Here is a 14,375-nt window from a genome sequence, read left to right as displayed (position 1 = left end):
ATGATCACTGATCCATTATATTGCTAATTTCTCTAGTCTCATTTTTATATTGTTGTTGTTGTTTTTTTTTTATACTTACATATGATGGAAAGAGATCTCATGATCTCTTTCAAATTTCATCCAACGGCCCACCTATTTTGACCTCTTAAAAACTGTAATAATTTTTTGCCGTTCAATAAAATTTGAAAGACCCGGATCACTTCATCCGGTGCCCTTGGTTGAAAAGATCGGGAGAGGTTCTCTTTCCACATATGATTGAAAACAGATCTGTTCGACTACGGCAACAAGACCGTATCAAACAAATCCAATGAACCGGTTCCATTTATAAAAATACATAAAGTCGGACCAACTGGGACTCGATTACAAAAAACAAGTTGAGTCTGAATCCACCATACCAAAAATGAACCTAGCTCGACTCGCACCCACCCTACACATGACCACCAAAAATTTGGCCATATCACATACTCTACAACCTAAAAGCCCATATCTTCAAATGTACTAAAATTCCAATGGACCCTTTTTAGTGGGCTCAAGCTAATAAGAAATGGGCAGACAAGTACCAAAATTGGGCCCACAGTGTAACCAGCTGAGATTTCATCTTCACCTTCTCTATCTCTGAGACTGTCTAAAACCCTACTGATAAACACAAAACCCTAATCCCCAAAATCATCGACCAGGAAGCAGGCAGTTAGGGTTTTAGGTACAGAATGGGGGCGAAAAGGAGGCAAAAGCAGAAAATTATTCTACCTCCTGATCTCCCACCGGAGGTCTCAGAGGACGAAATTGAAATCTCCGACGAGGACAAGGACTTCGTCGACAAGAACAAAGAATACGCTGGCTTCCTCTCCACCTTGGACACCCAATCCATTACCAAGTTCGTTCCTTTTATCTTATTAACTGGTTAATTTCCTTTGATTACTTTTCTTTATATATACATTTATGATGGTATATTATATGGAATTTCATTGACTGGGTCTATACTTTGAAAATTTTAGTTTCATTTTTGTTCGTAGCAACATAGGTGTTCTTTTCGTTGTAAATTTGGCTATCTGAGTGATAATGTTGGTTCTGTTACTAAGTTTTGAATTAGTAAATAATCAGTTGAATTGGGTTTCTTCTATTGGTTCTGCGAAGTGGAGCTTTACAATTGTAGCATATTTCAATTCAAAAATGGGTTTTAACTTAAAACTGGAATGATTGAGAAAGGACTTTGTTTTTCAGTTGCAACTTGCAAGTTATGTCAATCTTTTCATACTTGTCAGTGAAGGCGTTTAGTGGTTACATTCTGTTGATTCTTCTCTCTTGATTTCTAGTTTTGTGTTCGTTATAACATCTGATTGACCTTTGTGTTTGTACAAAGGCATGTTACCCGGGTTGCCGATGTGAAGGAGGATGCTTTGGAAGCTTTTTATGAAAAGCGCTTAAAAAGGAAATCCTTGCAGAAAGAAAAAGAGGAGGATACTGAGCTTCAAGTTGATCGTGTAGATGCCCTTCCTGTTAAAACCTTAGATGGACAACTCTACTATCGAACAGGTTTGTTATTAGTATTTTCTTTTTTCTAGTTTGGAAAAATGTGAAGTGGGGCAGTTGTCTTTGAATGGTGTTTGGATGTACACTGAGCTGGATTGGTATTGCTGTTCTTTGAAAAAAAGCTACTGTGAGAATAAGCGGCTGTGAAATAAATCAGTAGAGTCTTTGGTAAACTTTTTTGTAAAAGTGCTTTTGGAAAAAAAAGCAGTCTGATAGTGGGTCTTTTCATCAAAGGAGCACTGTAGCTCCGTGTGCTTTGAAAAAAAGCCAATTTTCCAAAACTGCAAATAGCAGCTTCAGCTTTTTCCTTTGATTTCAGCTTATTCTCACAACAGCTTCCAAAATAAGCCCTTTTTTTTTTTTGTTTACCAAACACCTAAAACCCTCACAACTTTTTTTCATGGGTGTTTTTTTTTTAAGCACCTCACTCCCAAACCACCCCTGAGTGTGATTTGTTTAAATTTGTGGTGCAGCAGCAAAGACACCAAAATTATCCGAGAATGATCCCAATGAAGAGGAAACCAGTGGCACCGCAGATAAAGGCATAGTTAAATTGACGAAGGCTGAAAGGAGGGCAAAGCTCAAGAAAAGTAAGAAAGAGGCGAAAAAACAAGGGAAGAATGCTGAACCTGAAGTCGAACAAACTCTGCAAGAAGCAGTGCTGGTATCATCTGATTGGACTAGCTATTCTTCTATTATGTTCCTGATGTTTTTAAGGATATACGTATAGCATCTACTGTCTTGATAATACTTTGTTCAATGAATAACCTGAAATAGTAGAACTTATATTTCAAAAGAAAAGGGGAGATAATCCAATATATCTCAAGAAATGGTGATGCTCTGTAAGTTTATGTTACAATATGTGACATTAATCAAGATAATCACGTGTGACAAAGTAATGATGTACATCTACCGGGGTTGTCCATTTACCAATTTCTATATAGATTTCTACATGCTCATCAAATATGTATTCAAATTTGAAGTTTCATTCAATGAATAAATAATAAGGCATGAAAGAAAGAAGTTACGAGTTGTGTATTGTCAGCCTCGAAGGACTAGAGTTGGTAATAGTGAATGAAGTTATTTGTGTATTAATTATATCTGTTTATTTTGAATATAAGGTTCATCTGATAATGTGGTATGGAGGATATAACTTAATTCTCTTCAGCTTCTTTTATGTGTTTCACGTAAAGTAACCTTTCTTCTTCGTTCAGGCTGAGGTTAAACAAGATCTTACAGCTGAAGAAGCATTTGAAAGTAAGAAGAATAAACTTGCAGAGCTGGGGATGGCGCTGCTTTCTGATCCAGAGTCTAATATAAAATCTTTGAAGGAGGTGTTACAAATGTGTAAAGATAATAATCATGCAATAGTCAAACTTGGACTCCTATCTTTGTTGGCTGTGTTTAAAGACATTATTCCTGGGTAGGACCACTGTTCTGTTCAATGATGAAATGTTGCTTTGCATAGAAGTTGTTGCCGATCAATTTCTAACACTCCCTTGTCCTTGGGGGAAAAATGCCTTCAGAGAAAAGCAACTGTTATTTTATTGATTTCTCTTGAGAAACTTATATAGGGTTGATGTTTTTGTTTACTATGTTGGTTTTTATTGTTTTCTTTTCTTTTCATATTTTTCTTCATTGGAAGAATATTGTTTTATTGAATATACATAAATATGTACTAATATTTAAAATTAAAAATACATACTTGTACTATATGTCTGGGTGTTATTTTTGGACACTCCGTGTTTGTGTTGAAGCATGAAACTCGGGTTGCAAACTATTGTGCTTATTCATGATCAACATCTTTTCTATCTGCATTCCAATTTTGGATTTGAACTTGATTTTTTAATTTTTGCATGTATTGCAGATACCGGATTAGGCTTCCTACTGAGAAGGAGCTGGAAATGAAGGTTTCAAAGGATGTTAAGAAAATGCGGCTTTATGAATCAACACTGCTATCTGTGTACAAGGTTGGCAATATTTTCTATGGAGTCTTGATGGCAAATTAGCATTTGAGTGTTGTTATGATTTCTGTTTCTTAATTCTGTTTTTTCTAGTGGATATGCTACCCCTTTGTTTAAGCTAGTGAAACCTGATTGTACGCTTAAGTGTACTGGTTCAATATTCTGTGATAGTGTATGGTAGCAACTAAACAAGTTATACTTATGAATCATGTTATTTTTCTTCTCCTTTAATGCACATTCTCAGGCATACCTGCAGAAGTTGGCAGCATTAGAAAAACAGCCCTCTTTTCAACATGTTGCATTTCGCTGTATCTGTACATTGCTTGAGGCAGCACCCCACTTCAATTTCCGGGAGAGCTTGTTAGGTGTTGTAATCAGAAACATAGGCTCCCCAGATGATGTTGTAAGGTTTTGCTCGATCTTTACTCTTTAATCCCTAATTTGTCCTTTGTGTAATTAAACTTACAAGGTGCCTTTGATGGATGACACAAGAATTTGGAAAATGAGTGTCTTAAAGTTGGAATCCACTTATGAGCTCTAGAATTGAGCATCAGAAGCATTTATTATACTTTAGGATTAAGAAAAGGTTTTGAGTGGAAACGAGTTCTTTGTTTTAAATTTTAAATTTTACTTTTATTTGAAAAAACCATAAAGGTTTGTAAGCTTGTGGTTAAGGACTTGTGAAAAAACCATGGGTGTTGAAACACCTTCATTCACTTAGTAATAAGAGTTTAAAATTTTAAAGGGTATTAATGAGTTTTGTCAATATATATAAAGACATGATTCTTATTTCATAATTATATTAATGACAGATACATTTGAATGCAAAAATATACATATGTAGACATAGAAAAGATTCAGATGTATGGATGTGTTGTAGTTTTCATAATGAAGTTGAGAGAATACCTCGTCGCTGATTCCAGTCGACACATGTTGCTCATGTCTGGGTTAATGCATGTCGCTTATTTACTCACATGATAAGTGTGTCAACAGTCATACCCAAATTTCTTTTTCACTCTTTCATCCATCTAATTGTGAACTACTTGATAACAGGAAACTATGTTGTTCAACCGTAAAATCACTTTTTACAAATGAGGGAAAACATAATGGCGAAGCTACTGTGGAGGCTGTTCGATTAATTGCAAATCATGTGAAAGCTCAGAATTGCCAAATGCACCCTGATTCATTGGAGGCATGTGATAACTTTTCTAATTGTTAATTATGTTTCTGTTTATGCCAATTTTTTTGGCTGATTGACTCAATTCTGGATTGTTTTGCCTTTCCTAAAGAGAAATATGATCAATGCTGTAGTTTCATAACAATAACCTTGAACTTAGCCATAAAGATGTTTATGAATTTGTAATTGTACGGATTTAAGATATGGGTGTTAGTTCCATTGCTATGGCTGTCATCTACCCTTGGACTCCATGTTCAGACAACTAGATGGCAGATTTATTTTTTTTGTTTAAACGGAGCTTTACTTTTTTACGTTAGCAAATGTAGAGGGCCTTTCATGGGTAATTTTTCTTTACATGATCCATGTTGTCAATTTCTATGCTTATTGTTTTGAACATTTGTGCAGGTTTTCTTGTCTCTGTCATTTGATGAGGACCTTGGGAGGGCTGCAAGAGATGAGAAATTTAAACCCCAAAGCAAGAAAAGTAAGAAAAAGAAGCATTATGAGGAGGCTCGTCAACAGAAGGAAAATGAAAAGAAACGGAGTAGGCAAGAATTATTGGCGAAGACAAGAGAGGAGGTGTTTTATTTGTTTCATTGACTTCTTGATTTTGTGCTTGTTTCAGTGTTTTTGCTCCTCAACATGTTGACATTTGTAATGTATACATAGGTTGTTGCCGATTACAAGGCTGTTGCTTTTGCCCCAGATGTTATGGAGCGGAGAGGAATGCAGACAGAGACACTTTCTGCTGTGTTTGAAATATATTTTCGTATATTGAAACATACAATGCAATCAGCTGCCAGGTTTGTTATGCATCGTGATTTTCTAATACTTTCAATATGAAATATCATATGAGATTAATTTAGCTTAAAAAACAAACTAGAGCAAGAAAGAGCAGATTGCTCATAATGTATGGAACCTATGTACTCATATACATATCTTAGCATAACCGACAACATTTCCTTGACAAGAAATAAGTTGCATTCAATGCAAAAGTCCCAGCCAATGAGGATGATTTTGAAATGTATATGCCTTAAGTGCTTAGCCAAGCCCATAAGGGAGCTTGGTATCTGATTCTGTCCTTCATAAGATCCATCTCCTCTGCTTGTCATTAATAATTCTGTTATTTTGAAGCTATTTATTGTTAAAGTAATCTAGTTATTGTTGATCGTATTCGTGTATCATAATTTTTCTACCTTCTGGTAAACACGAATGTTCTTCTATGTTAATTTACAGATGGCATGAACAAGCTTCTTTATGAATACGCTGAATACATGTGCTTTACTTTGACGAACTAGATATTCACAAGCAGTAATGGTTGCTTTGAGAGTGATATTTGAAAATGGAGATGTATTCAGTTTTTGAGTCTGTCATAAATATGAAAGTGGCATGCATTTATAATTTGGTTTTGGGTAGTTGATGACATTTTTACTTCCTCCATATTTAGGATTTCAAATGAATTGATCAATTTCCTGTTTTTATCCACTCAGATCTGAAGCAAATGTTGGTTCATCTACGAGTACACCTGAGCCCCATCCTTTACTTGCTCCCTTTCTGAAAGGACTAGGAAAGTTCTCGCATCTAATTGACTTGGATTTCATGGGGGATCTTATAAACTATCTGAAAAAGCTAGCTTCTGCTGGTGGTGATTCTGAGAATACGTCAAAATGCTTGACTGTATCTGAACGCCTCTGCTGCTGCATTGTTGCATTTAAAGTGATGAGGAGCAATCTTGATGCCTTAAATGTTGATCTTCAGGACTTCTTTGTCCAGCTTTACAATATTATACTTGAATATAGGCCTGGAAGGTATGTACCAAACTTAAAATCCCAAAATTTGCTATGGTAAAACATTTCTCTACCACATTTTAGATGAAGTAGATAAACATCCCCAGATTCCTAGACCCATGTATGCTGGAGTTCTGAAACTTAGTTTGCATCTTTCTATTGAAATATTTGTTGTGATAAGCTTGTTTCCCGTGATGGTTTATTTATTTTTCACCTTAGAGACTAGTATAAGTGCATGCTTTCTAGGTCAAATTTACACTCTCTCTCTCTCTCTCTCTCTCTCTCTCTCTCGGGCACACGCACACATCTTTTTCTGGGTTTCTGTGTAGTTTATGTTTTATGATTATTGTAATGACTTAGCTAAACATTTTTTCTACTGTTTGTATTTATGGAAACAGAGATCAGGGCGAAGTATTAGCTGAAGCTTTGAAGATGATGCTGTGTGATGATAGACAACATGACATGCAGAAGGCTGCTGCATTTGTAAAGCGTTTGGCTACATTCTCATTATGTTCGGGATCTGCTGAGTCCATGGCTGGTATGTTATTGTTAAGCAATGAAGCTATCAATGCCTTGTCATGGATTGCTTATTCGTGTTCCCTTCTGATCTTTTGCAGCTTTGGTTACTTTAAAACATCTTCTTCTGAAGAATGTCAAGTGCCGGAATCTGTTAGAAAATGATGCTGGAGGTGGCTCAGTGTCCGGTTCCGTCGCAGTAAGCTCTCATGCTACTCTTGTTTGTCCGTTAATCATGCTTCATGATATTTAATAAATTGGAGCCAAGATTTGTCTGTTATTCAACGTAGCTTTTATCTAAATTCTGATCCACGGTAGAGAGGCACAAACTATCATTAAAGTTTTTAATTCAAAAAACAATCTTCATTAAAGTGATTTATATCGTGGTTTCCTTTTATTTATAAATGATTTTTTTTTAATTATATGTGCTTTTGGTTTGGTACATTTGGAATTATTACGCTAATAATCTCGTTATATTGATTGATCTAACTCTTCTGCTCTCTCTCCCTCTCTCCCTCCCAATGCACAGAAATATCACCCAGATGCTTCAGACCCCAACTTAAGTGGCGCTCTTGCTTCAGTTCTTTGGGAACTCAATCTTCTCGCCCAGCATTATCATCCAGCTATCTCAAATATGGCTTCCAGTATATCAACCATGAACACTGCTCATAACCAGGTTTATCTCTCTACCATTTCTCCTCAACAAGCTTTCATGGATTATTCCTTGGAGAGGCCGGAGTCTTTCAACCCACCAAATGACATCAAAAAATCAACTAACAAGAGAAAAAGAGGAAGTGGGTCTTCGTTATTAGCTGGGATAGAACCGTCTGCAGATACAAGTCCAATTGATGAAGATGATGTGAGAAAGAAACTTTCTGCTCATTTTACGCTTCTTCGTGACATTAAGGAGAATCAGAGTTTGAGGGCTGAGCTAGATAGTACTACATCATCCATACAGCTATATGAAGAGTATAAGCATCAGAAGAAGACTAAAAAGCCGAAAACCAATATAAGGAAAACTTCGTTAACTGTCAAGTGACGTTGTCGGTCTTGAAAATTTTGTATTCGGGCAAATGTACGAGCTTATTGTTCACCATATGTTCTTTCCATTTTGGAATCATGTGTCATATTCTTCTCATTCTAATTAATATTTCGGCTTTTTTGTTAACAAAATTTATCCATCTCACTATTTATCATTTACTCTTGCTGAAAAATGATATAGAAGGTTGAAATGTTATTGGAATATTTAGACTAATGTGAATTTAGACCAACTTGTTATCCTAAATTCTAGGTCTTAACTAATGTTGGTGTTCATTAATGCCCCAATGATTCCTTCATTCACTGTCTAACGCCAATGATTCAATGAAGACGTCTAAACTACTCTTTCTTTGATACAAGCAATAGTGTTAACTCGAGACCTCGAGTACAAAAATGAATGCCCTCAACTAATTGAGTCGTTGAACTCCAAATTTACTTATGCCCATCAACTAGTAAAGCACACAAACAAAATGAAGAGTGGAGCTCCCGTGAAGTTAACACATTTCTTGTAAGTGGGGTCTCAAGTCTCAACCATATCCCTTCATGGGGACCATAGCATAGCCACAGATATTTGAGTGATGCTAATTAACTCACCCCAAGCCACTTTCTCAGCTTACCAAATTTAGCACGTGCCACGTGGCAAAACACTATTAGCTGGTTATATATCCACAATCCCAACTCATTATTCCAAGTTTCCAAGCCCCGGGGAAGAACCCTTGAGCAAAGAAAGCATACTGGCAGTGGTAGACTTGCTTGATTCGAAGCTCAATATTCAAACATGGAAACCAGTGTTGCATGCTATGCCAGGGGAGCTTTTCCAGTGCGGAATAATGTCTCATCTCAGCATTCAAGCTCTCTTTTCTCTCCTGCTTCCATCTCTCCATCCTTCAATTCCAAGGTATTAATTGTTTGGTGTTTTCAGCCATTAATATAATAGACGTACATAACTGCATGCACATATTTTGGCATGTGAATGCAAGTAACTTCTATCCAGACGTGGGTTAAGCCAGTTGGTTAGAATAGTGTACCTGTCGCATTTCACCCAAATTCAAATCCCTCTTTAGAATATTGTCTTGTAAAAAAATAGATGCATATGACTTCTATTTAATAGATTTGGTTTTTTGACATGTGCCCAAATGGCGCTCAAATGAAAACAGTGAGTGAAGTTAACTAAAGGGTTTGTTTTGTGTATGCATGGCAGGTGTTGAGAACAAGCTCTCTATTTGGGGAATCATTGCAAATGGTGCCAAAGTCATCCCTAAAAGTTTTGAAGACAAAGAACACTTCAATTGTTCCCAAATGTGCAATTGGTGATAGCTTGGTAAGACAAAAAAGAACTTTGTGATTTGTTATTGTTATTTCCTAAAAGTTAAAAAAAAAAAAGAACTTTGTGAGTTGTTATTGTTATTTCCTAAAAGTTAAAAGTGGCTTTAGAGAAAAGAGCTTAACAACCAGTTTAGGCAAAAAGGTGTTTTTTAATTGGAGCTTTAAGAGGAATTATTTGTTAATTAACTTATTTGTGGTTGTAGGAGGAATTCTTAACCAAGGCAACCCCAGACAAGAAATTGATCACATTGTTGATATCAATGGGGGAAGCATTGAGGACCATTGGATATAAAGTGAGGACAGCATCTTGTGGAGGAACAGCATGTGTGAATTCTTTTGGAGATGAGCAGCTTGCTGTGGATATGCTTGCTGATAAGCTTCTTTTTGAGGTCAGAATCAATCTTTGTATATGTTGTAATGTTGAAGAATATAAAGCCAAGTCACACATTAGAAAGTTACATGACGAAATTCAATACAACTTATATTGAATGATGTTACGAGCTTATAATTGCATCGAGGCAATTCTCTCTGAAATCTTGACATGGTATCAGAATGACAAATATATAGGATGATTTGAAATTCGCAGAAAAGAAGTCGCTTCTCTTCTGTTGTGAAAATTGATTTATGTGTTTGAACATGTAGGCCTTAACTTACTCACATGTCTGCAAATATGCTTGTTCTGAAGAAGTTCCTGAGCTCCAAGACATGGGAGGCCCAGTAGAAGGTCTGCACTCTTATTTCGACTTATATATTCATATTGAGCACACAATATTTGAACATTGTGGATTTTGAAAGGGATGACTGAAAGTCTGAGAAGGTTACTTACAAGTTAAACATAAAATAAACAGGTGGATTTAGTGTTGCTTTTGATCCATTGGATGGATCCAGCATTGTCGACACAAACTTCACAGTGGGGACAATTTTCGGGGTGTGGCCAGGAGATAAGTTAACTGGGATAACTGGAAGAGATCAGGTTGCTGCAGCCATGGGAATTTATGGGCCTCGAACGACATATGTTCTTGCTATTAAAGGCTTCCCCGGCACCCACGAATTCCTTCTTCTTGATGAAGGTTAGTTTTCAGATTATAGAATTAAATTCCATGTAAAGTTGTTCTCGAACAATAATTTGATAGCTCACTTCTGTTATAAACTTTGAACTTAATGCATGGATTCCCACATACTTTTCCTCTACCTGTAATACAAAAGATGAAAAACTAAAACGAAATAGTTATCAAACGGGCCTTAAATTTTTCTCATTTCTCTATAAATGCAATGCCAAGTGCCTTCGCCCATGAGCGGTAGGTCTCGGGTTCGAGACTTGGGAGCAGCCTCTCCATAAATGGGGGTAAGGCTAGCCGACATTCACCTCTCCTAGACCCTGCGTAAAGCGGGAGCCTTGTGCACTGGGTACGACTTTTTTTCTCTATAAATGCAATGGTCAGGAAAATGGCAACATGTTAAGGAGACCACAGAAATTGGTGAAGGAAAGCTCTTCTCTCCTGGAAACTTGAGAGCCACATTTGACAACCCTGACTACGGCAAGGTCATTTCCTATTTCTTTTATTTTATTTTACAGTTGTTTCAGAGGACTGTTAAAAATGTTTTACTGATGGGGCAATTTCTTGAATTTTCATCTACCAGTTGATTGACTACTATTTGAAAGAAAAGTACACGTTGAGATACACTGGAGGAATGGTTCCAGATGTTAACCAGGTCTTTACTTACATCAACTGCCATGTTTGAGTTTAGTTAAAATTTTATCTTCATACATGCGTTATTCTATTTTACATTAATCTAAATTGAGGAGGAGGATTTGGACTTGGGTGCATAGGAGAGCACAGTCACTCCAGTGTGACACATCTATTTTTTTCCGAGTTGGACACATCTACTATTAATTTATACTTATTAAGCTACTATTGCATCGATCTAAAAAGTAAAACATAATTTTGGTCTGCAGATTATTGTAAAGGAGAAGGGTATCTTCACTAATGTGATATCCCCAACTACCAAGGCTAAGCTAAGACTGTTGTTTGAGGTTGCTCCATTAGGGTTGTTGGTTGAGAATGCTGGAGGGTTCAGCAGTGACGGACATCAGTCTGTACTCGATAAAATAGTCGTTAACCTTGACGATCGAACTCAAGTTGCTTATGGATCAAAGAATGAGATTATCCGCTTTGAAGAAACTTTGTATGGATCATCCCGGCTCAAGCGAGTGCCTGTTGGAGCTGCTGCTTAGTAGAACTTTTACGTTGTTCATTATTTCAACATTTTTTTTTGTTATGTTCTTTTTTTTTGTTGGAAAAACTGAAGCTATATATATCTCAACTAGTTATTGTGAAATTAGAGACACAAGGTTTGGATTTGTATTGAGAAGTAAAAATTGTTGAAAACATTCTATGAACTCATTACTTTCTGAGAATTATGGAGGTGGATTACAGTAAGTGGATTTATTTGCAGAAATTAAAAGATATACAAAGAGTTACTACCCCAAATTATGTATTGACAATACTCTGTTTTTCTTAAGAACTAAGACGATATATTTACCTCCACCCATTGAGTGAATGCACGAAAACAAAACTGTCTGTCTCAACCTTGTGCAGAGACACAAGAAATGACACCCAAAAAACCTCTGCAAAAGTTGGAAAAGGCCACAAAGCAATGTACTTTTCATGCAAAATAACAGGATAACAGAAATGTTGGACTATTTTAACTGGTCTCGAACCAACTTTTAGGCCCAATATGCAATGCCCTAATCCATAATTTTGTTTTTTCAACCATATCATGATTCGTGACACATCAAACTAAACATTTTTACTAGGGATGCGCACGGGCCGGGCCGGGCTCAAATTTGGCAGGACCGGACCGGACCCGCATGAAAATGCAACGGGCCGGGTCGGGGCGAGTAATGGAATTTCAAATTTTGGAACCGAACCTAACCCGGTCCGTTTGAAACGGACCGATTCAGGCCGGGTCCACGGGTCCAATCTTTTTCTTCTCCAATCTGGAGCCTCGCAGTCTTCGTCTTCTCCGATCTGCAGCAATAGAGTTGAGCCCTTCGTCTTCTTCGATCTGCAGCTTCGTAATCTTTGTCTTCTCCAATGGTGAGGTGATTTCGCGAGTCGTGACTCATTTGGTGAGCCTGGTCGCTGCTGTGATTTCGACGCAGTCGATGGGTGGGAGGAAGACCAGAACGAGAACAGAGAAAGAAAGCGGGGGATCTGTACAATCACATAAATCCTATCAGAAAATCAAGCAAATCCCACATCAAGTCAAAATCAAACAAATCCCATATCACAAATACCCCCAAACCAAAACCCATATCTTACTGATTGATTCAAAAAAAAAAAAAAAAAAAAAAAAAACAAAAACCCATATCGGAAAATTCCCCCAAAAAACCAAACAACCTGAAAGGGTTTCTCATCTCATGTGTCTCCTCATTTTCCTTTGTAAGTGCCTGTAGACCAATAACACCCGCAATCCCTCTTCTTCCTCTTTAACCCACCCAACACAGGACAAGAGAAAAGAAGCAAGAGGAATCCTATCAATCATTACAACATTCTATTCTATTCTATTATATTCTCTTCCATTCCAGAGAGATGAGAGAGATGAGAGAGAGAAGAGAGAGAAACAAGCAATACCCAATTACTGTACTTCAAATGCTTAACGTCGACGAACTCGTCCTGGTGGCGGGTGGGAAGGACCTCGATTGACGCTGGAGATGGTGGTCAAGTGGTGGGTAGGATGGACCTCGATCGACGGAGACGGGACGAAATGTTAAGTTCAGGAGATAGATCGTGAGGGAGAAGTCGAGAGTTCTGACTTCTGAGAGTGTCTGGATAATTCTACATAACCTAAAGAAATGAACGGTGGAGATTTAATCTCCCAGTGGAAACGGTTCGGGCCGAGGGCCCATTTTATCTGAAATTTGTACCTGCCCCGCCCCACTAATTAAATGGACCCGCCCCGTCTTGCCCCGTTTTGAATTTACAATATATGTACCTGCCTCGATTTGCAATTACCCGCCCCGACCCGCGGGTCCAGGACCCGTTTGCCCAACCCTAATGTTTACTACAAATTGGAAATAATGGAGATTGAACAGAGAGATATGATGGTGGTTTGATTCTATATGTAGCACCTCGGTACCTATGTTTATTTGGTGGTTTAGTTAGTTCATAGCTCATTGAAAATATCAGGGAAAAAAACATAGTCGGGTAGGAAATAGACACCGACAAATACATGGAGGAGCCACCGGAAGGAGAGAGAACAGTCAAGAAAAAACTGAGTCTAAATAAAATTTTACTTTGTATATTTAGTAAAAGTATTAAGAGTTATTTGCAATATTAGTGGGGATTTTGCACAATTTGCAAGACTATTAAGATCAAATTGCAATATCAGAAGTTAACCACAACAACTAGATACCATATGCTTATATTTAAGCTAACACGTACCTGTGTGGAAGTTAGACTTGTGGTCAGAAGGAGGCTGAAATGCTTTTGTGACTCTTCTCGGCCCTCAAAGGTGATGCATAACTGTACTTTACCATCAATTATCCCTTTTTTTTTTTTTTATTTATTTTTAAAGCTAGCACGTACCTCGTTAGAAGGAACCCTAAGCTGTAGAAAGTGATACCTCATGTTTAGAAGCTAAGTCTTTTTATTTCCAACTCCTATTTGTTTCAACTCATGCTTTCATATCTCCAAACAAAACTTAGAGGTTATTTTCAATTTACACTGAAAATTATAGCGTTGGGAAAATTCATAGTTTTAGTCTTTTCTTTCAGGTAAGTTCCTACCATGGTATTTGATTTGTTGTGCTTCAATCCTTCTAAACCTTTGAACTCTTTATTACATAGAGCTACTATTTATACTAAATTATGTGTATTGTTTCCTATGATAATGGAATATTTTTAATTTCTCTTTCAATTTGTTACTATACTCGCGTTATTTTTTTTTTATTCAAGGGAAGAGAATATGAAATACAAGATATCAGATGCATAAATAATACTCTAATTACTATATATTTGAGCCACAACCCTAA

At 37.0% G+C, this 14,375-nt stretch overlaps 2 protein-coding genes and 1 long non-coding RNA gene across 4 annotated transcripts; 2 read left to right on the top strand and 1 right to left on the bottom strand.

Annotated features, from left to right (window-relative positions):
• Positions 1 to 582: 582 nt before the first annotated feature.
• LOC103445809 (nucleolar complex-associated protein 3) lies at positions 583 to 8,147 on the top strand. 2 transcript variants are annotated; one of them, XM_008384865.4, is made up of 13 exons: positions 583 to 874; positions 1,361 to 1,533; positions 2,004 to 2,194; positions 2,745 to 2,953; positions 3,398 to 3,500; positions 3,739 to 3,902; positions 4,548 to 4,686; positions 5,077 to 5,250; positions 5,341 to 5,474; positions 6,162 to 6,479; positions 6,857 to 6,996; positions 7,076 to 7,173; positions 7,504 to 8,147. In XM_008384865.4, exons 1-13 carry the CDS (start codon positions 708 to 710, stop codon positions 8,011 to 8,013), a joined length of 2,520 nt encoding a protein of 839 aa, XP_008383087.2. In that variant the 5' UTR covers positions 583 to 707; the 3' UTR covers positions 8,014 to 8,147. The 2 variants fall into 2 exon arrangements, with proteins under 2 accessions (XP_008383087.2, XP_008383088.2); XM_008384866.4 differs by having other exon boundaries at positions 584 to 874; positions 2,007 to 2,194.
• A 462-nt stretch (positions 8,148 to 8,609) lies between these two features.
• Positions 8,610 to 11,779, top strand: LOC103445810 (sedoheptulose-1,7-bisphosphatase, chloroplastic-like). The gene is made up of 8 exons (XM_070807131.1): positions 8,610 to 8,910; positions 9,214 to 9,333; positions 9,542 to 9,727; positions 9,981 to 10,062; positions 10,187 to 10,408; positions 10,781 to 10,881; positions 10,980 to 11,051; positions 11,296 to 11,779. Exons 1-8 carry the CDS (start codon positions 8,791 to 8,793, stop codon positions 11,572 to 11,574), a joined length of 1,182 nt encoding a protein of 393 aa, XP_070663232.1. The 5' UTR covers positions 8,610 to 8,790; the 3' UTR covers positions 11,575 to 11,779.
• Positions 11,780 to 11,982: 203 nt separating this feature from the next.
• On the bottom strand, positions 11,983 to 13,145 carry LOC139188424 (uncharacterized). The gene is made up of 2 exons (XR_011571833.1): positions 12,977 to 13,145; positions 11,983 to 12,556 (listed from the first exon to the last, which is right to left on the bottom strand). It is a non-coding gene; the product is annotated as an uncharacterized lncRNA (long non-coding RNA).
• Between the last annotated feature and the right edge of the window lie 1,230 nt (positions 13,146 to 14,375).

The sequence above is a fragment of the Malus domestica genome, chromosome 10 (assembly GCF_042453785.1).
Source record: "Malus domestica chromosome 10, GDT2T_hap1".
NCBI lineage: Eukaryota > Viridiplantae > Streptophyta > Magnoliopsida > Rosales > Rosaceae > Malus > Malus domestica.
The sequence above is the reverse complement of the archived record's forward strand: the minus strand, read 5'-3'. Positions and strand labels throughout refer to the sequence as shown.

What these genes read in the sequence shown, in the direction of transcription:
- LOC103445809 (XM_008384865.4), top strand. Translation starts at nt 708, where the DNA reads ATGGGGGCGAAAAGGAGGCAAAAGCAGAAAATTATTCTACCTCCTGAT. An exon ending in TGGCGAAGACAAGAGAGGAG is followed by an intron (nt 5,251 to 5,340) that starts GTGTTTTATTTG and finishes ATGTATACATAG; the next exon opens with GTTGTTGCCGATTACAAGGC. An exon ending in ATCTGCTGAGTCCATGGCTG is followed by an intron (nt 6,997 to 7,075) that starts GTATGTTATTGT and finishes GATCTTTTGCAG; the next exon opens with CTTTGGTTACTTTAAAACAT.
- LOC103445810 (XM_070807131.1), top strand. Translation starts at nt 8,791, where the DNA reads ATGGAAACCAGTGTTGCATGCTATGCCAGGGGAGCTTTTCCAGTGCGG. An exon ending in ATTCCTTCTTCTTGATGAAG is followed by an intron (nt 10,409 to 10,780) that starts GTTAGTTTTCAG and finishes TGCAATGGTCAG; the next exon opens with GAAAATGGCAACATGTTAAG. An exon ending in TGGTTCCAGATGTTAACCAG is followed by an intron (nt 11,052 to 11,295) that starts GTCTTTACTTAC and finishes TTTGGTCTGCAG; the next exon opens with ATTATTGTAAAGGAGAAGGG.